Below are 21,903 nucleotides of genomic sequence, written 5' to 3'. Positions count from 1 at the left end.
CTTCAGATATGTGGAGGATAAAGAAGAGGAGGGGGTTTTCCTGCTGCCTCTGTCTAATCACGGATTAGAGTCAGGAATGTTTCACTGCTCGTCTGCACAAGGCTGATGCCGGAGAAGCCGTACAATATCGAGTGGTGCAGCATCACTGCTCTGCACAGCTCTGCCTTTGGGATAAACAGAGATTGTGATTTTTTATTTTTCTTTGGTACTGGTTTTTTACTACTTACTATAAAATCAGTTGATCAATTTTGATGGATTTTTTTTAGATTTAGTTTTATACTGTAGAAAAAGCTGCTTCCAAATCTTAAGATGTGGGTTAGGTCACGTCCTCATTAGACTGATTATTTTTGTTGACTGCTTTGTAAAAGATGTTCAGCCTGCCAAGACAAAACACAATGTACAATATGAGCAGTTGTATGCAATCACTGGTTTTAAATGCATGACATACTAGTAAGTCTGCTGTGTAAATACCAGAAAGTCGACAGAGTCTTCTGGTTTGATTTTGCAACACTCCAGCATGGCCTCGGTGAGATAGGGCATCACATACTTCATCAGGTAGTTCCTGAGAGGTAGACAGCGAGTTTCCAGGATCTTGTACTCCTGACGCTTCACCTCTGACAAATTCTTTTGCTAATAAATAGAATAATTAAACTGTTATTGGTTACCAGTCAGTACTGTTTAGTAAAGCATGCATTCTTTTTTTCTGCTTCTCTTCATCTGCTCTAAATGTGGGGCTTTGTTAAACCCAGAGTGAATGTTTACAGGGATCATATTATGCAGAATACATTTCTTTATTGTTTGTAGACATCATTGTATGTCTCCAGTTGATCAAGAAAAGCACAAAATATGAGACATGGTTTCTCTCCATGTTCTTTCTCACTAGATCAGAAGGTGAGTCTCTGAGTTGTTCAGGCTTACAACCTGCAGATACTAAAAGAGCTCTTCATGAAACCAAGGCAAGGGAGAATTAATGATACTTGAAGTATTTAGAATTGAGACTTGAAATAATACGTCTTTGGGACAAGTAAGACATAGATTAACTTGTTCAAAACCTTTGGTGCAGCTCTTATGGACTCACCCACTCCTCATACTGAGCAGCCATCTCAGCCAGCACAGCTTCCTTCCGGCGTTTCCTCTCAGCAGCCTCTGCAGCCAGTTTCTGTTTCCGCTCTTGTTCTTTCTTTTGGTCCTCATCATTCTGCTCCTCTGGACTCAAACCATAATTCTTGGTGTCACGAATCTGAGCTGGTTGGACCCAAGCAGAGAGCCACGCTTCCAAGACCAGAGGAGATGAAGAGTGATTTATTGTTGGGGATGAATAATGGCCAGGATGGGGGAACCAGAGTGCAGGGGTGGGGGTTCCAGGCAGGAGTGGGGGGTTCCAGGCAGGAGTGGGGTTCCCGGACAGCTGGCTGCGTGGAGGCAGGAGAAAAACAAGGTTAGAATAAAGCAGGAACTCAAACAGAAAATGTCAAAGGCTAGAGAGCAAACCGAACTGCATGGTTTCAGGTTCAATACTCTGGCAGGGAGTGGAAGGCTGAGCCGGTACTTATTGTAGAGGTGAGTCGTTAGTGAGATGATAGTCAGCTGTCCGGGAGCCGTGGAGGTAGTTGATTGCCTGAGTGGAGTCAGCTGAGAAGCTAGACTCCACTCAGGCACCGAGCTGTGGGAGGAGAGTCAGGGTAGAGAAGTGGATGGGAGACAACGAGACAGACACAGGGCAGAGGAACGGAACTGTGACAGTACCCCCCCCCCCCCCCCCCAACGGGCGCCTCCCGGACCCAACCAAAGAGGGGCCCACTGGGGCAACCAGGGAGCAGACAGACACAGGGACCAGACAGAGCGGAAGGAACCAAAAGGACAGGAAGGGCAGAAAAAACGAGGGGAACAGACAGGAAGGGAGAACGGGAGAGGGAATGAACTAAGACTGGACTGGAGTGAAGGACGGGGAAGGACAGGACTGGACTGGAGTGAAGGACAGGACTGGACTGGAGTGAAGGACAGGACTGGACTGGAGTGAAGGACAGGACTGGACTGGAGTGAAGGACAGGACTGGACTGGAGTGAAGGACAGGACAGGACTGGAGTGAAGGACAGGACAGGACTGGAGTGAAGGACAGGACAGGACTGGAGTGAAGGACAGGACAGGAAAGGACAGGACTGGACTGGACTGAAGGACAGGACAGGACTGGAGTGAAGGAAAGGACTGGGCCGGGCTGGACTGAGCGGAGCTAGGGACAGGACTGGGCCGGGCTGGACTGAGCGGAGCTAGGGACAGGACTGGGCCGGGCTGGACTGAGCGGAGCTGGACTGGACAGGACTGAACTGAACTGAGAGCAGGACTGGACAGGACTGAACTGAGAGCAGGACTGGACAGGACTGAACTGAGAGCAGGACTGGACAGGACTGAACTGAGAGCAGGACTGGACCGGACTGAACTGAGAGCAGGACTGGACCGGACTGAACTGAGAGCAGGACTGGACCGGACAGGACAGGACTGAACTGAACTGAGAGCAGGACTGGACCGGACTGGACAGAACTGAACTGAGAGCAGGACTGGACAGAACTGAACTGAACTGAGAGCAGGACTGGACTGGACTGGACTGGACAGAACTGAACAGGAAGCAGGACTGGACAGGACTGAACTGAACTGAGAGCAGGACTGGACTGGACTGGAGTGGCCAGGCAGCAGCTCTGGGGTCGGCCCGAAGGCAGAACTGGTCGGGGATGAGTGGGCCTGAGGATCCGTTCCGGCGGGCGGACCGTAGGTCGGACTGGCTGGGGATGAGTGGACCGGAGGATCCGCTCCGGAGGATGGACCGTGGGCCGGACTGGCCGTGGATGGGCAGGACGGAGAGTCCGTTCCGGTGGGCGGCCTGGGGACCGGACTGGCCGTGGATGGGCAGGACGGAGAGTCCGTTCCGGTGGGCGGCCTGGGGACCGGACTGGCCGTGGATGGGCAGGACGGAGAGTCCGTTCCGGTGGGCGGCCTGGGGACCGGACTGGCCGTGGATGGGCAGGACGGAGAGTCCGTTCCGGTGGGCGGCCCGGTCGAGGCTGGGCAAGCCGGAGGGTCCGTTTCGGGGGACGGCCCGAAGGCGGGACAGGTCGAGGCCGGCCGGCCTAAGGATCCACTTCGTGGACCGGACTGGTCGAGGCAGGGCAAGCCGGAGGACCCGTTCTGGGGGACGGCCTGAAGGCGGGACCGGTTGAGATTGGACAGGGCGGAGGGCACGCTTCAGAGGGACGCCTGGAGGCGGGGCCGGCCGAAGCCGGACTCGCCGGAGGGTCCTCCTCCGAGGACGGCCTGGGGTCCGGACAGACAGGCGGGGCCGCTCCGGCGGACGGCCCGGGGGCCGGACAGGGCAGAGGGGCCGCTCCGGCGGACGGCCCGGGGGCCGGACAAACAACTGGGTTGGAGGCGGAGCCGGGGGCGGAGCCGGGTCCGGTGGGTCCTCCGGGGGCGGAGCCGGGTCCGGTGGGTCCTCCGGGGGCGGAGCAGGATGGGAGGCGCAAGGCCTCTTCATGGACTTGGGGGAGACCCCAGGCCCCTCCAAAGCCGCCGAGGCTCCAGGGAGTGGAGGCGGGGCGTCGACGGCCTCCTCCGGGAGCGGAGGCGGGGCGTCGACGGCCTCCTCCGGGAGCGGAGGCGGCGCAGGATCCAGGGGCCCCTCCGGGGGCGGCGCAGGATCGAAGGTGCAGAGCCTCTGAAGGGACTCAGGGAAGGCCTTATGTCTTTCTAAGGCCGCTGAGGTTCCGGGGACTGGAGGCGGGGCGTTGTCGACCTCCGCGGGGACTGGAGGCGGGGCGTCGTCGACCTCTGCGGGGACTGGAGGCGGGGCGTCGTCGACCTCCGCGGGGACTGGAGGCGGGGCGTCGTCGACCTCCGCGGGGACTGGAGGCGGGGCCGGGAACTCCTCCGGGGCCGGAGCGGGAGCCGGGGGGTCATGGTGCCTCCTGGCTTTGCGTCTTTGACGGCCAGGCCGCTTGACAGGTGGTTCCTTAGGCGGCAAGGAGACTGGGCCCGGTTGGCTACCAGGGGAGTCAGCAGGCGGGTCAGTCAGCGGAGCGCCCAAGAATTCACGAAGGTAAGCAGGTAAATAGTCGACTAATCCGGGTCGTTGGCCTGCTAGCTTGCAGCCCAAGATTATGTGTGAGTCTTGGGGATCTTCCCTCCACTTCTCCCACAACTCGTACAGCACATTGAAAAAAATGCTATGCTCCTCGCAGGAGGAGAAGATGTCCACGGGTGTGCCTTGGGTTAGGGTCTGGATGACGGCTGGGTCCGGGACTGATGGCACTGGTGGAAGGGAAAATGGTTCGGGCTGGGCTGGAGACGAGCAAACTTGGTTGAGCAGGGTGACGAAGTGGTTTAATTGTGCCTTTGTGGCGGCAACATCTTGTAGGGCTTGGCTGTATTGAATAATCCGGGTCGGGTCGGGGGCTTCCTGGGATATCTGGCTGGCTAAAATGGTGAGTTGAGAGCTCATCTTCTGATAGTTTGTAGTAAGCAGACGAAAGGTTTGGTGAAATTGCCTGATGTCAAATGGAGTGGGCTGGTCCGGCCTTGGCGGTGAGTTCTCCGGGTCCATGTTTGGCCAGAGTATTCTGTCACGAATCTGAGCTGGTTGGACCCAAGCAGAGAGCCACGCTTCCAAGACCAGAGGAGATGAAGAGTGATTTATTGTTGGGGATGAATAATGGCCAGGATGGGGGAACCAGAGTGCATGAGCGGGGGGTTCCAGGCAGGAGTGGGGGGTTCCAGGCAGGAGTGGGGGGTTCCAGGCAGGAGTGGGGGGTTCCAGGCAGGAGTGGGGGGTTCCAGGCAGGAGAGGGGGTTCCAGGCAGGAGAGGGGGTTCCAGGCAGGAGAGGGGGTTCCAGGCAGGAGTGGGGGACCAGGCAGGAGTGGGGTTCCCGGACAGCTGGCTGCGTGGAGGCAGGAGAAAAACAAGGTTAGAATAAAGCAGGAACTCAAACAGAAAATGTCAAAGGCTAGAGAGCAAACCGAACTGCATGGTTTCAGGTTCAATACTCTGGCAGGGAATGGAAGGCTGAGCCGGTACTTATTGTAGAGGTGAGTCGTTAGTGAGATGATAGTCAGCTGTCCGGGAGCCGTGGAGGTAGTTGATTGCCTGAGTGGAGTCAGCTGAGAAGCTAGACTCCACTCAGGCACCGAGCTGTGGGAGGAGAGTCAGGGTAGAGAAGCGGATGGGAGACAACTAGACAGACAGACAGGGCAGAGGAACGGAACTGTGACACTTGGGAACCCCCACCATCTCTGTGATCTTCTTTATGATGTCTGTGTAGTCGGGATCATCTGTACTGACCTCTTGAGAAGCCAAGTCACACTTAATGCAAAGAATCAGAGCCATAGAATTGAACAAAAAAAAATTTGTATGACATTCAATGACTTATGCAACAACAAAGGTGAAAATGTGCCTGTTCTTTACTGGGACCAAATCAGTTTAGAAATATTCTATCTAGTCATTTCAGTTGTTTTAACTGTGAGTTAGTAAATACAACATTTCTTCCAGGACTGTCTGCCCCAGAAGAGGGATCCTGCCTCTTTCTCTCCTCCTAGTGGTTTCTTCCATGCTCTTTTTCTGCCAAAAGGTTGTCTTGGGAAGAGCTTTTCCTTATTACTGCACCAAGGAACATGGAGTTATGTGACGATTGGCATTGGTTTGTCTATCTGTTTGTCTGTCTGTTAGCAACATTACTCCAAAATAGACAAACGGATTTGGATGAAATTTACAAGGAAGGTCAGAAATGACACCAGGACCAAGTGATTAGATTTTGGCAGTGATGCAGATTATAGTCTGGATCCATGGATTTGTTAAAGATTTCTGTATCATTGTGAGATAGCGGCACAGCATCACTGTAACTATGACTACAAATGAACACTACATCAGCTGCCTGCTGTTGATCACATGATTGTGGTCCTACTACAAATCAACCCCTGCGGACCACAAATTTTTTAAAGATCTTCTTTGTCGGAAATCATACAACAACTGAGCAGCCTTGGCAGAGCGAGCGCTTTTCTGCTTCAAATTGAGACACTAAGGACAGAGGGGGTTTTTTGCTGCTCTAAATGACTTGTGATACTAAGCACAATGCTATCTGTACAACCCAAAAGCAGCTTTCTTGCTTTGTCTTTGTCTACTGACTGTTTGTCTGCTATGTATAATATTTTTTTGTGGATTGTATAATATTGACTTGTCTGACTCTTTAACGGTTAATATGTAACAGTGATGGCTTTAAGAGTAGTACCAATATGTTGTGGGTGAATCTCAAACTGATCGAAGTAGTCCAGTAATGTTTCCTCAGCACCACTGAGTTGTCTGTATCTTGTCAGGCGAGGCAAAAACTCATCCTTGGTGTAGCGCATTTTCTCTACCACACTTTCTGGAAGTCCTTGCACCCTCTTTGTCAAGAAATAATCTGACGCATTTAGGGCCAAAACATGCTCTGCAAACATGTAAAAACAGAAATGTCTATGTAAGTTATCAAATTATGTTTAGATTTTAGTGGTGAATTGATGTCAGAAGTACATCAACAACCTGGAGTGATCTTCTTCTTGTACACTGGTCTTTTGGACATCGGATCCTGGCTCGCCAAATCCTCATCTGAGCAATAGAAAGACAGTATTATCTATGACACAAGGATTTTATGAAACACTACACAACAAATAAATTAACAGATCAGCTCACCAGAGAAAATATGCTTTGCTTGCTCATATGTCTTAGGGAAGCCATCAAGTACAAATCCTTGGTTCCTACAGGGCTTTGAGCTCAGTTTTTCTTGCAAAATGTCAAAAACTACATGGTCAGCCAGTCGACCTAATGAAACAAAACACTGATATATACAAACAGAAACCAACGTACAATAGTACACCACAAACAATCAGACACATCAAATCCAGGTAGAATGATGCCTTTTTAAATGACGAGAAACATCAAGAGATTTGTGTTTTAAACTGTATTGTTAAAATCCATCATAGAAAGAAAACATGACAACAGCCTAAACTTAAATTTAATCCTACACTTGACTCTTCCCATCACTAAACATCTAAATATTGTCTAATCATTCAACCTGTCATGTCTCTTCACACACACAAGTTTCAAGTAAAACAAAAGCTTGTGAGAAATTTTGAAATAACATGTCTATTTTGTAGTTTCCAAATCTGAAAGATTATTTTTTGATTTAGTGCTGTGGTTCTAAGACCAACCTTCATTTGCTTCCATGCTTTTGTTAATATTTTCCAGCTGTTTCTGTGCAGCTGCTGCTACCTCCTCAATGACCTCTACATGGTCAGCTCTATTCGCCATCTCCTTCTGTAACATACAGAAAGAAATATGAGAAATTAATAGAAAGTGTGTATCTCCCACATGATGGAAGAGTCTTGAAGTGCAGCAAGAATTAATAGCATCTTGTTTTCGCAGAACTTCCCCAAGAGGGCAGCATCGTTGCCCCTTGTTACATGACAGCGGTGAGAGATAAATAAATCTGTCTGACTGACAAATGTAATTCTCCTTCCACTGACCAGCTGTGTAATCTTCTCTTCAATGATGTCTTTTATCTTGATGTGGTGTATTTTGTAATGATGGCAGAGCTTCTGTGCAACACTGGTTTTCCCCACAGCTGGAGGTCCAATCAAGAAGATTCTAACCGGCTAGAGAAAAATAGAAAAAAGGAAACCAGATCCATAAACCAGTCGTGGTAATTGCTATTTTTTTCTGCTAGATGCATATATAGCAGTGATATTTAAGTTTAAATCGCTCATGGAGGTCCCATTCAAGAGAATTGGCATGGGCCTCATCAGCCATTTCACCGGAGCATACGAGGATATCAAACCGATATCCAGGTGTTAGTCTTAGTGGATTACGCCACACGATATCCCGAAGCAGTGCCGTTGCGCACCATCTCCGCAAAGAGTGTTGCTCAAGCGCTGTTTCAGGTCATCTCCCGAGTTGGAATCCCCAAAGAGATTCTGACTGACCAGGGCACCTCGTTTATGTCACGAACACTCTGAGAACTTTACGAATTATTGGGCATCAAGTCTATTCGGACTAGTGTGTACTAGAGACCTGCATTTAAGCCCGAGGCCCGAGGGGCCCAACGGCCCGACAGCCCGAGGACCGGGCTTCGGGCTCATTACCATATACTATGTCAGGCACGGGCCGGGCTCGGGCTTATTTTTACTTGCCAATTAAAGCGATGTGTTGTGATCATATTTAGCCGGTTTAAATGGTGACACTTGAATGCAGCACCTGGCTGCTCTGCCCATTCCCGCACTCTCCCCACCACTCACTCTCACAAACTCAACTCATCTCAACTCGAGGCCGGCCTACTACTGCCACAAACATGGACAACATAAGGAAAAAGATTGAGAACGGCGAACTTAAAGCAATGGACAACACTAAGGGAAAAGCTCCGTATTGGACCAAGTTTAAAGTTATTACAACCCTTCAAGATGAGCAAACCGGGTATATTCAATGTAATGTTTGCAATGCTCTTCTGGTGTACGACAGCAAGAAAACAGGATCGTCACATCTCCTGAGACATTTTGATCGTTCATGTGGTGGATCAAGCTGCAGTCATAGGCAGCTGGCTGTGAGCAGTTACGTCCCAAAACCTCCACCAGAATTTGTGAGGTCAGAAATCACAACAAAATGTGTGACCTTCTGCTGCATGGACATTCGACCATTTAAAACTATTTCGGGGACCGGTTTCAACCTATTAGCCCAAGAGCTAATTAATGTGGGTGCAAAACATGGGCGCGTTTCAGCAAAGCAACTTCTCCCCGATCCCACCACAGTCTAACGCAAATGCAAAATCATGGCGAGTGAAAGGAGAGGAGCAACAGTTGAGGAGATAAAGGAGGAGATGTCGTTGATAAATGTTTGCATGACTACAGACATGTGGACGGATGATTTCCAAGAGCTAATTAATGTGGGTGCAAAACAGGGGCACATTTCAGCAAAGCAACTTCTCCCCGACCCCACCACAGTCTAACGCAAATGCAAAATCATGGCGAGTGAAAGGAGAGGAGCAACAGTTGAGGAGATAAAGGAGGTGATGTCGTTGATAAATGTTTGCATGACTACAGACATGTGGACGGATGATTTCCGCAAGATGAGTTACATGGCTATAACATGCCACTACATTACACCAACATTTGAAATGAAAAGCAAGCTACTCACCACAACATGCTTCCCACAACATGCCAAAACTGGAGATAATATCCGAAAAGAGTTACAGCAGCAATTAATCACCGTCCTCGGCTTTGATGCATCAATTATGAAGAACATTGTCTGGGTAACTAACCAGGGCGCAAATGTGGTGGCTGCTCTCCTGGCTTGTCAGGATCACCTGTACAACACTGTCCTCCGGCATGCATTAAACACAGAGGAGCTGGCTGAAGTCGTCCCAGAAGTAGCCAAGACCCTGCGAGCAGCGAAGGCTTTAGTCCGCTACATAAAGCAGTCAGGCCAGGTTAGTCAGCTGCCAAAAACTGTCAAACAAATGGTGGAGACCAGGTAGAGCACTGTCTTCCTCACACTGGAGTCAATTCAGTCAGTCTACGCAGAGCTGCAGGAGCTTCTTCAAAGCCGTGGTGAGAGCGCGAGATTGCATGATATCTCCCTTGATGTTGTAGCTTTTCTGGTGGAATTTCTGCGTCCATTCAGCGAAGCACAAAAGGAGCTAGAAGGCGACAAATACCCGACACTGTACCTTGTCGTTCTCTGGGCCAACAAACTGAAAAGCCACTGCCAACCTGACGTTACTGATACTCCATCCCAGGCTATCACCCGCCAATGACACCTTGAGTGGGTCACGAAAAAATCAAAATCCATCCACTGCATAAAATGGCCATTTTCCTCTGGCCAAAGTTCAACCAGTTAAGGATGTTTACTCCCGCTGAGAGGACTGACATCCAGCAACAGGTGCGAATGCAAATAACACGTCTCAGAGAGGAGGAGAATGCGCATCGGCAGAAGAAGGAGCCTACACAATCAGGTATTTTAATATATGGCTCGAAGACACTTTCTGTACCAGTAGCTTATTATGTAGCAAATTAACTTTGACCTGGCCTCAAACATTTGTGATTTGCGCAGCCGCGTCGAGCGCAGCAGTGGCGACACCTGCTCTAGAGCCTCCCGCACCAAAGAGAAGAGCGCTTGCGGAGTATGAGGATGCGTGGCAAAATGTGAGAGAGCAGAACGAGGAAGATGAAGATGAAATCCAAGCCTATCTCCGCCTCAGCACAACTATGGAGGCGGATGGACGTGATGTGCTAAGCTGGTGGAGGAAAAATGAGAAGAGGCTACCGCTACTGGCACGTCTGGCCCGCTCAGTGCTAAGTGTCCCGGCGAGCAGCAGCAGCAGCGAGCGTGCTTTCAGTGCAGCTGGACGGGTCATCGAGGAGAGAAGGACTGGACTTGCCCCTGACACTGTTGACGCTATTCTGTTTCTGCATGATGCCAAATAAACTTTGTCTTGGAGTTTAAAAACTACGGAGCCCCTCTCATGACATGGCAAAAAAAAAAATTAAATTGTGGCCACAATATAGCTATAACGTGCGCACGAAATACTAATTCATTCCCACGAAATACTAATTTGTTCCCACGAAATACTAATTCGTTCCCACGAAATAGGTATAATGTGCGCTCGAAATACTAATTTGTGGCCACAAAATAGGTATAACGTGCGAACGAAATGGGAATGGTCTGAATTCTGCATTCTCACCCTGATCTGTGAGAGGCAGCAATGTGCCGCAAGGCATCCAGCCTGCCGGAAATTTACATGAAGAAGAAAAGTAAACAAACCGAACGCACCTTTTCTAGGGTCGAAGGTAGAGGCATTAGAAGAGCTAAAGCGACAGGATGGACAGGGACAGTGTGATTGAATTTTATTTTAGGCTGGGGATGAGCTACAAAGACATTCTGAAAAGCCTGGCATTGCAAGGAACCATCATTACTGAGAGACATTTGAACAGGATATTGAGAGCCAGGTTGCTTTACCGGCGAAGGTACGACTTGGACGCCGGGATAGATTTCATTGTTGACCAACTGCAAGGCCCTGGAAAGGAACACGGTTACCGATGGATGTTTACAAAGTGTAAACAACATGGCATTTCTATCAGAAAAGAAGACGTCAGGATCCTCCTCTCTCTACTGGACCCCATTGGTTCCCAGGTTCGCCAGACCAGACGTCTCAGAAGGAGGCAATATTTTGCTCAGGGACCCAACTTTGTGTGGCACATAGACTCATATGACAAACTGAAGCCATATGGGATATGTATTAATGGCTGCATCGACGGGTTTTCACACAACATCATTTGGCTGCGGGCCGCCTTCACTAACAGCGACCCGAAAATTATCGGGGGGTACTTCGTGGAAGCAGTGGAGCGCTGTGGGGGCTGCCCAAGGCTCGTACGAACCGACATGGGCACTGAGAACGTGGTGGTCAGAGACCTTCAGCGGTATTTACGGAGAAATGACGTGGATGACAGAGCAGCAGAGAGAAGCTACATCACAGGAGCAAGTACCGGGAACCAGAGAATTGAGAGCTGATGGGGAGTGATGAGAAAAGAAGGAATCGAACCCTGGATCACGCTCCTGGCAGAACTGAAGGATGAGGGATTCTTCGCTGGGGATTTCATTGACAAAGCTCTGTCACAGTTTTGTTTCATGCCAATCATTCAGGTAAATAGCCAATATCATGATCACAGCAACACATCCGGGAACTGTACAATCAACTCTACATTACCTTCATGTAATTTTAGAGATTTAAGCCACTGTGAGTTTATTTAATTTGTGTGATGTATTGATTCTTTAGACTGTTGTACAAGTAAGATATATCACAATGTAGTTTCAGCTACTTTTATTTGCTTAACACAAACTTTTGTTTTTTCTTACTAACTGCAAAGACAGAAGAAAGAGGACTATATTTCACTTATTATAGGCCCTAATCACTGTTTGAAAATACACTGCATGCCAACTGTTCTTGTTTCTTCAACAGGAGGTATTAAATGACATCCGGGGTGTTTGGAATGCTCACCGTATAAGGCCGTCCAAGAACACCAACGTGCCCAGTGGGATACCTGATGTCATGTACTTGGCCCCTCACCTTTGGGATGCAGAAGACTGTCTTGTTCCACTGACTGATGATTTAACCACATGTAAAGACAGCTGCACATTTGTCAGTTCAGTCCCATGTGATGTGGACGTGTTTGATTTGTGCACAATAATAATGGAAGAATCAGGCTTGGAGTTCCCATCTACCATGTCCCAGGCACTTGATTTGTATTTTCATCTGAAGGACATGGTTCGTCCACAGTTATTTGAGGCTGTTTAAATGGATACAAGCATACAAACCATGTAGTACATTTGGTATTTTAGTACATGTTTCTACAGCATAATGTATATATTACTTTTCATGTTTGTGTGTTTAGAGAGTAAGAGTAACTAAGTAAGTGGTAACAAATGTTTGACTCAAATAGTTGTAGCCTACAAGTTAGACAAAATGAATCTTTTTGGGCTAGAGTTATTATCCTTCAATTAATATGAAGCTTGTCAAACTGTAAAGGCTTCTAATGTCATTCATAACAAAGTTACATGTTTTTGGTATTTGGCTTTAGGGTTAAGTTGTAACAAATAAAAAGATCTCTTATTGGCATCACCTAAATGGTAACACACAAAAAAAATATCCATCTCTAACAAGGACAATAGCACACTGAGCAGCAACAACACAGACTGGCAATGATATCATAAATCTAATGTTATGATCAATTAGACAAGAAGACCAAGTAGGCTACTGTATAGTGTATCATCAATGCTCCGTATGTTTCCTGAGCCTGTTTTTGTTTTTTGTGGAAGAGATTAAAACAATTCAATGTTTGATAAAGAACTGTGTTTTTTTATAACAAATCACAACACGTTTAGAACACTAGAGAGTGAGGTGTAAAATAACTATGGGTGGTGTTATTAGAAATGTTCAAGTGTAAAGATGTATAGAATATAAGAGAGACAGGACATCAACATTTTGTAGAAACTTGAATGGTTTACTGGTCTGTTTTTACAAAATACACCATAGTCAAAAACAACAGGTTGTATTGTGCACATAACAGGATAAGAACAGTTTTCAAACCTCCTGTTAGCCAGTATCATACTGATGGTTACAAAATAATGTTATTTAAACTTCTTTAAAATGTAAACAACTTCTGTAAACAACAATTATTTTTAAACACCTCTGAAACATCAGCCAAGGCTCACATTCTTGTTTCTCCTGGGGTTGCTACAAACAACTGTAATAACAATATAAAACATGTTTAATCAATTGGCTTTTGGCAATTGAAGTGGAGCTGTACAACTGCTCACAAAGTAGTCATTCCTTTTGGCACTGACCGGAGTAATACAGCGTGCATCAGGCACAGATGCACTTTAGGCGTAGGCATATGGGTTTTATGGCTAGTGTCAAAGGAAACGACAGTTTTCCCACCAGGTGAAGCACTGAAAATATTCCTAGTATAGTGTACAGGTAACCTGGTGTATTCTTTAGAGATGAGACTTCTTTTAGGTGACTAAAATATGTTTGTTGCTGTGCTGTTGTCCCTGTACTCAGCGATGCATTGCTCTGCATCTGTCCCAGCACTCCCCTCTGCTTCTGGAGACCTGGAAACCTGGAGAGTGCTGAGTGCTGTCCACTATAGGTACTAACTAAGCATACGTACCTCATACAACATCACCGAACTATCCCTTTAAGCTTACCATTTGATTGGGAAAGAACAAATGAACAACTTCAAAAGCAGATGAAATAAAATGCCACACATACAAAATGAACAATAGGCTACATAACAAAAACATCCAGCCTAGCAAGGAGCTGTCACATCTTTCATGTTATCGTTCGTATTGTTACCTACACCACATCCATTACCCACATTGAGCTTGTGAGAATGCTGTTAAATTCACTGCGAAAATCTAGATAGCTGTAGTAACCAGTGGGCAGCTTTAGTACACATCCACATGTGTGGGATTGTGGTCTGCGGAGAAAATCTGTTGTTTCTATGAACTCAATTAGTATGGCCTTATCCAACAGATCAGATCCTGTACAAAACCGCAGGAAAAGCTGAAGATTGTTGCTATCAATTTCCCCAATGTACCTTTTCAGGTAACGAGAAACTGTTGACTGGGCTGCTGTCATCTCCTCTGGAAAATTTAGAAGCTCCTTCACAGTTTTTGCAGTTGGTTTTTTTTGTGCAATGAAATGATGCAGTCCTTCTGGTGGTAGTAAACCAGTCACAGAACTCACAACAGGACGCCAGCACTTAATTACAAACATTGGGGCCTGAACGACTACTTTGTGTCCGATCTGTGACAAAACAGGGAGCAGTGTGTCCTTGGTAGGGACTTGCTTGCATTCATGTGCATCGAGTACATCCAGCAATTCATCTGTGTCCACTGAATTAAAGTCCTCCAAAGCCTTCTGAAGGACAGATCTTTCTTCTTGTGATACGTACAGCAAAAGGGAATCCTTGAAACTACTGGTTGTCGAGCCATACAGCACCTCTTCCAGAAATGGTATTGCAAGCTTCACTGGGAAGTAACCAGCTTGTTTCCACCCTACTACAAACACTCTAGCTACAGCCTGCCATTCTTCACACTGAAAGTCATGCCTGATGAAGGGGACTTTCACCTCAACTCCCAGTGTGCAGCTGTCATAGAAATCCTTCCAAAATTCTGTCAGGCAATCTCGCAAGACACCACTTCCTTCCCCCTGTTCAAGCTCTCCATTTGGTAAACGCATTTTGATGTTAACCTCAGATGCAACAATGTTGGGGTCCTTGAAGGCACCGATCAAGTCAGTGAGACAGTGACCTCTTCTTACAATCAGCGTTAGAGGACAAGATTGTGGTTCAGGAAGTGCTTGGGCTGGAACATTGGCCTCCCCTGCATGCACCGGTGACAGATCCACAGTTTGATGAAGTGCATCATCCTCTTTTTCTGGAAATAGTGTTTCAAGGTTTGGTTCATCCACACTTACATCCAGCCTGTCATCCCCACTTACAATAATAACTTCAGAATCTTCACTTTCGCCCACAGTTGGCAGACCATCCCATGGTAATGTTTCGTTCAGTTCCAAATAGTCACTTCTGGAAGCTCCATCATTAATTCCATAGTGGTTTGGTGATTCTGAATTTCTGTTTTCTACCAACAGATCCTCACCAGCCTGATTCTGTTCATTGTTAGTGAGATCTACCACTGAGGGCGGGCTTGATGCGTGGTCACCCTCCACTCCTGAGGGCTGCCGTCCTGTTTTCTTTTTGGTGCACAGATAAAGTCGCAGAATTTTGACCTTGCTTTGATTATACAACTCTTCTACTGTATTGGACATATCAACATGCACCTGTGAGCTCTCAATATGACTTGAATAGTGTGAAAGACTTCTGTTGTTTTTTGAAAGGCCTTTGGGGAAAAAAAGACTTTCAGCCATAACTTTGATATTTGCCACTGTTTTATCTTTGTCGATTGAGAGGTGCCTTGTCCCTCCACCACGTACAGATCTCACCTGTTTGAACCTCTCCTCCTCCTCATCAAAATCCATCCAGCCAACCTCAATTCGTCTCACATTCCGTTTGGCATTTTTATTTCCTTCCCACTTTGATGTTCTCTTTTTTGGTGGCATCCCCTCAGCTCCAGCCAGTCTTTGTCGTAGCCTTGACAGTATGGATTCTTTTCTGGATCCTGAGTTTTGTGACAGTGATGCTTGTCTGCAGAAGGCCACAGTGGAGACTCTATCTCCAACTTTGGGGATGTACTTTGCCAGGTCAGTGTCTGTCATTAACGGAATGACAGTTTCATCAATCTGTAAAAATAAAAGACACTCCAAGTCAATAAATAAATGAATTAATACGTACAAATGCATAACATAGAATGTCAATGGATATCTAAAGGAAGTTAAGAATATAGCTATATTGATGGTATAAGGGTGTAGTTATTCACATCATTAGTTTTTCATTTTATGCAGCCTACTTTTGATAACATATACTTTTGGTAATGATGCAAATATTTTCCAACTTAAGATGACCAAGAATTATTTAAAAAAATTCTGTAAACACAGTTGATGTATTTGATTAAATTAAAAATTAAAACATAATTAAGAGAGTGCATCTGAATTTGAGCATTAAGCCCACCTGTTCTGGTGTGACCATGTTCTACACAAAACGTTCAGTAAATATTAATCTTCTGTTTGGGAAAACACAAACACACACACACACACACACACACACACACACACACACACACACACACACACACACACACACACACACACACACACACACACACAGCCAGCAAAGAAAGCAGATGCAATGGCTTACACTCTCATCTTCAAGTTTCTGGATCACATCTTCTTCAAGCTTGCGCTCCATCAAAAATTCTCGCAGCCGAGTATCCATAGTTGACCTCTAAACCACAGGAAAACAAAATTAATTCACAAGTAGCCTTAGCAAGCAGTAGATTTTTCCAGATTCTGGATCTGTGATTCCAAATCACATATTGCCCCATGTCCCTGCTATTATTATGTTGCAAAAAAGCAACACTGTTTCTGCAAATACAGTGTAAATTAATATATTTATATTACCACTCGGTGCACTCTCAATGCCACCTGTTTATTTCTGGTGACAGCTGCACATTGTAGAGCTGATTTAAACATTATACTCAAGCTCTGACACTGTCCTATGAAATCACTTTAGTCTTTGTCAAATCGGAGTGGAATATGTTAGGGAAAGTTAACATGGTTTAATTGGTTTCTGTGATTTTACTGAAGGACAAATGTCCAGAGAACACTACAGATACATTCAGTACTTCAGTCAGAGCAACAACAACCTGCAAAGCAATACAACGTAGATTCTGATCACTGATACAGGTTCCCCTGGCAACTTACACAATGAGCGCTACCGTACCTGCACGGCATCGTAGCATCATTAAACGCTGCGGTTCATACAGCTTATGTATTCCCTCAGCTGAGAGTCTGACACACATGATGCTACTTTCAAAGGAGATGATCACTGAAAAAGGCACTTCTTAAGATGATTTCAAGCTGAAACTCTGAACAGACTGTGGTCCGGACCAGGTTTGGTCTTGCAGCATAAGTTAGCATGGTGATCTAGTCAGGTCAAAACGGAGACACCTTCGTGACACAGAAAACTCCGGTTTTATGCTCAACATACTTCGCTTAGTAGTATGCCTACACCCCTCAGCTGTTCTTGAAAAGTGTCCTGATATGTGTGCAGGGTTGCAGCTCCTGCAGGCACAAATGAGTTTACGGCTACATATTAGCACAACAAAAAAACGTGTAGTAACAGGATGAGGATAAAGTCTGTAAACCAGGTGACACGTCAGCAGGTAATCTACCCTTTGCAACAAAGTATCAAACATAGGCCTAAATAAATAACTGCCTAAAAGCGGGATAAAAAGATATGGACTAGAACAGCTAAGAAAAGACACTCACCTTGTGAACATCACGTGTGTACGAGCCGGTACACAGAGCAGGTTGTAGAGAAGGTGCGCTCGGTTTGTTTACTTTTCTTCTTCATGTATATTTCCGGCAGGCTGGATGCCTTGCAGCACATTGCTGCCTCTCACAGATCAGGGTGAGAATGCAGAATTCAGACCATTCCCATTTCGTTCGCACGTTATACCTATTTTGTGGCCACAAATTAGTATTTCGAGCGCACATTATACCTATTTCGTGGGAACGAATTAGTATTTCGTGGGAACGAATTAGTATTTTGTGCGCACGTTATAGCTATATTGTGGCCACAATTTAATTATTTTTTTTGCCATGTCATGAGAGGGGCTCCGTAAAAAACAGAAGACCTTAAGCGGCTCACTTTATGCCAGTGTTTACAGTTGTTTCGTTACTCTCAGGTAAGACAAGCTGTTGTTCTCTAATATTTCTTTATATTTGTTTATTTTATTGTTGTAGCTTACGTTTTGAACAAATTATTTAGTCCTGTTTAGACTTCATACACGCTGCAGGCTGCAAGCCAACTGTTCGTTTCCGTGTGTGCTGCTGCATCACCCCTCTAAAGATGTAGGCCTAGTATATTTATTTGTTGATATAATTTAGCTTACGTTTGGAAAGAATGCTTTTTTTTTTCATGTGCGCTGTAGGTCAGCTGTTCTGGTTGTTGTGTACGAGACTGGCATCTGCCCGAAAAAAGATGTTGTTGCATAACATAGGCTATTTGAAAAGCGTTTGAATTGGTTGCAAAAATTAAAAAAAAAAGTTAACAAACACACTTTGTTGTTTTTTGTAGTTTACGTTAGGATATAAGTGTTTATTTATTGCATACAATATGCATATCAGCTGTTGCTGCACTGTTCAACTGCGCATTGCGGAAAAAAAGTCGAGCCTGATACGGGTTCGGGCCCAAACCTGTCGGGGCCAGGCCGGGCTCGGGCCCAGAAATTAGGCCCGTGCAGGTCTCTAGTGTGTACCACCCACAGACTGATGGTCTCATGGAGCGTCTGAATAAAACTTTGAAGACCATGATTTGTAAGTTCATTCACGAGGATAGTTGCAATTGGGACAAATGGCTGGACCCTTTGTTGTTTGCAGTGCGGGAGGTGCCCCAGGCCTCCACGGGATTTTCTCCCTTTGAACTGTTGTTTGGCAGGAAGCCACGTGGGGTTTTGGACCTGGTTAAAGAAAACTGGGAGGAAGGTCCGAGCCCAAGTAAGGGTGAAATTCAGTACGTCCTGGACCTGAGAGCAAAACTCCAATCACTGGGGCAGCTTTCATGGGAGAATTTGCTCAAGGCTCAGGAGCGGCAGCAACGCCTGTACAACAGAGGGTCAAAGCTCAGACAATTTTCACCGGGAGACAAAGTACTTGTATTACTCCCTTCTTCTAGCTCGAAATTACTCGCCAAGTGGCAAGGACTCTTCGTGGTCACACGACGAGTAGGGGAGGTGGATTATGAGGTTGCATGCTCTGACAGGGGAGAAGCGGCACAGATTTACCACCTCAACCTTCTTAAAGCATGGAGAGAGGCGGATGTCGGTTTCGTTGGTGACTGTGGTCGAGGAGAGCGATGAGTTAGGGCCTGAGGTTCCAAAGCCGGGCAGTTCCACCTCACTCCCCTTTGAAAACCATCTCTCGCAGTCCCAACAAACAGACATTGCCATGTTGCAGGAGCGGTTTGCTGATGTGTTTTCTCCCCTGCCAGGGCGTACAGACCTCGTATAGCACCACATAGAGACCCCCGAAGCATGAAGGTTTTTTCGCGACCTTTACAGGCTGCTTGAACATAAAAGAAAACTGGTTCAGAGGGAATTGAAAGCAATGCTGGAGATGGGAGTGATAGAAGAGTCTAATAGGACGAGATCCTGGATCGGCTGGGCACTGCTCGCTTTTTCACAACGCTGGATTTAACCAAGGGCTACTGGCAGATTCCCCTGTCGTCGGAGTCCAGGGAAAAAACGGCCTTCTCCACTCCGTACAGTTTGTACCAATTCGTTACACTTCAATTTGGGTTGTTCGGAGCCCCAGCCACGTTCCAACGTCTTATGGACAAGATGCTGCAGCCACACGCAGCATATGCGGCCGCCTACTTGGATGATGTTATCATTCACAGTGGTAGCTGGACGGAGCATGTGCAGCAGGTGGCCGCGGTGCTGGAGTCCTTGAGACAGGCGGGGCTGATGGCCAAAACGAGGAAGTGCGTGGTGTCGGTCAGTATAGCCTTCTTTAACCCTTGCCTCAGGTTAAATCAGGACCAGCTCTCCGTTTAAAGGGTTAGATTCTATCTGCCTATTAGTATTCCACCTAACAGGTTTCAGCAGAATAATTAAGCTGGTGTCGACTAATACTCGCCTAGGTCCTAACTGTCTTCTTCCAAACGTCTTACCCCTCTTACTCCAATAAATACTCTCTTACTAAGCAGCCCACCTAAGTAGTAGAATTGATTTATTGACCACGTTTGTTAACGACAGCTTTCCTCTTAAAACTGTGGCACTTGTTGATATTCCTAGGTTCGTTTTAGAGGTTTGGATAACTAACCTCAGGGGTAATGTTTAAATAACTAGTTGGATTAAAGTAACCTTTAAGAACCATTAGATTTAATGCACACAATCAACTTAACTTTTTACCACTATGCAGAATAGGTGAATCATAATCATTTCATTAGACTTCTCTTTAAATGCAATATAGCGTTTTATTAAGCAATTATTAGCAGGGGCACAGCATTACTTCATGATTAAACAATTTAATTATTTCTGATTATTTCTAACTTAACTAAATTAAACTAAGCTAAGCGTACCTAAGAATCTTCTCTAATTAATAAATTTAGGAGAGAGAGCGGACAGCGTGGCCTTAGCTGCCACGCCCCGTCTTGACCTGCATCTGGGAGAGCCACTCGATCTACCAGTAGACTCGGTACGAAGTCTTCTTTGTGGGCGGAGGGTGTTCTTCCTAGGCAGGGGGAGTGGAGAGGTCCCGAAAGCCAATCGTTGGTCTGGCAGTTATCTTTAGTAGCAGCTGGAACACAAGTGCGGGCGTCTCAGCTGTCTTCTCAGTCGGATGGTGGTGGTGGAAAGCCCCGTCTCATCAGGCTGTGGTGGGTCACTGGGTCCTCCAGCCCCTGGAGTGGAGCAGCCCTCTGATGCTTCCTCCTGTGCCTCTCTGGATGCCATGGGTGCTTGCCTCTCTTCATCTCTTTGGACAACTGCAGACCTCTCAGGACTCTCCTTTCAGCAGAGTGTGGTCCTCGCTTGTTGAACAAAGTCAGAAAAAGACTTTGCCTCCAACGATGTTCTCAGCGAACTCTGGAGCCTAAGTCCCGCGTTGTCTTCACGTCTCTTGGGCAAAAAGGTCCGGTGTCGACTCTCCAGAACTTTGGCAATGCTCTCCGGCAGCTCCGGCGAGCAGCATCTCTTGCAGCTCCGGCGAGCAGCATCTCTCCCCTCCGGGGGAGAACTCCGAATTCATTGTCTCTGACTCTCTCTTTTATAGTGTCATCCTCTAATACACACATCTCTGGCTAGGTACGCCCCTGACACCGTCTAACTCATGCATTCAACTTGTTATCACATACATCAGTAATACAGAAGTCATGGTTTTACAGCAAATACACAGCATCCACCTTCCGTTGTTAACACACACACACATTGCTTGAGACATGTTGCCAAGACCATATTTGGCCACAGAACTTCCTCAATGTCCTCCTTTCTGCAGTGTCATGGTGACTTCTGCTTTTTGCCCTGCACACAGCTCAGAACAGCACAGATTACTTCAAGTCAAAACTCACTTAGTTACACTGAATCACTTCTTTAAATCATTTTTCTTAGCATGATCAAATAACTTATTTTAAATCATTCTCTTCTATAGCAATCATCATTTCCAGAATATATACCAGCCTATTAAAATCATTCTTGCATCAAGCATAAGCATAATCATGTGGTTAACTTATATAGTTTCTCATTTTAACTTTTCATTGGTTTGCTTAAAGCTTTTATTTAGGTGGTGGTTGCTCCTGGGATCTCAAATAACTAGGCCCCACTTGACAGTGGTTGGACGGAGGGAGGTACAGTATCTGGTCACCACTTGGGCGACGGGCAGGTGCGCCCACAGGTGGACAAGACAGCAGTGATCGCAGCCTGTTCCACAGCCCAAGTCCAAAAAGAGGTACGGCGGTTCTTGGGGCTGGCGGGCTACTATCAATGGTTCATCCCTAAATTCTCGGACTTGGCCAGTCCCCTGACCGACCTGACTCGGAAGAGTGGCTTCAGATCCGGTCCAGTGGACGGAGCAGTGCCAGCGGGCGTTTGAGAGGATAAAGCAAGCCCTCTGTGGGGGGCCTCTCCTCTACACACCTAACTTCTCTCTCCCTTTTAT

The 21,903-nt window shown here is 46.6% G+C and overlaps 2 protein-coding genes across 4 annotated transcripts in view; both read right to left on the bottom strand.

Annotated features, from left to right (window-relative positions):
- Positions 1 to 341: 341 nt before the first annotated feature.
- Positions 342 to 21,903, bottom strand: part of LOC110969633 (adenylate kinase 7-like) — a 33,242-nt gene continuing 11,680 nt past the window's right edge. The window contains exons 9-15 of the mRNA XM_051937045.1: positions 7,544 to 7,672; positions 6,711 to 6,855; positions 6,271 to 6,468; positions 1,787 to 1,800; positions 1,079 to 1,405; positions 472 to 630; positions 342 to 377 (exon numbers count right to left, since the gene is read on the bottom strand). Coding sequence (XP_051793005.1) covers positions 342 to 377; positions 472 to 630; positions 1,079 to 1,405; positions 1,787 to 1,800; positions 6,271 to 6,468; positions 6,711 to 6,855; positions 7,544 to 7,672 — 1,008 coding nt within the window. The remainder of the gene's footprint in view (positions 378 to 471; positions 631 to 1,078; positions 1,406 to 1,786; positions 1,801 to 6,270; positions 6,469 to 6,710; positions 6,856 to 7,543; positions 7,673 to 21,903) is intronic.
- Positions 13,046 to 21,903, bottom strand: part of LOC127537742 (uncharacterized) — an 11,371-nt gene continuing 2,513 nt past the window's right edge. Inside the window, exons 1-3 of one of the 3 annotated variants that reach the window (XM_051960909.1) lie at positions 17,515 to 17,640; positions 16,382 to 16,468; positions 13,046 to 15,867 (exon numbers count right to left, since the gene is read on the bottom strand). In XM_051960909.1, coding sequence (XP_051816869.1) covers positions 13,921 to 15,867; positions 16,382 to 16,459 — 2,025 coding nt within the window. In that variant the 5' untranslated portion in view covers positions 16,460 to 16,468; positions 17,515 to 17,640 and the 3' untranslated portion in view covers positions 13,046 to 13,920. Of the gene's footprint in view, positions 15,868 to 16,381; positions 16,469 to 17,514; positions 17,641 to 21,903 lie in introns of those variants that run through there. The other 2 variants (XM_051960911.1, XM_051960910.1) reach the window with 2 other exon arrangements.

The sequence above is a fragment of the Acanthochromis polyacanthus genome, chromosome 16 (assembly GCF_021347895.1).
Source record: "Acanthochromis polyacanthus isolate Apoly-LR-REF ecotype Palm Island chromosome 16, KAUST_Apoly_ChrSc, whole genome shotgun sequence".
NCBI lineage: Eukaryota > Metazoa > Chordata > Actinopteri > Pomacentridae > Acanthochromis > Acanthochromis polyacanthus.
Note: the sequence above shows the minus strand (reverse complement) of the source record. Positions and strands in the feature narration are given on the sequence as shown.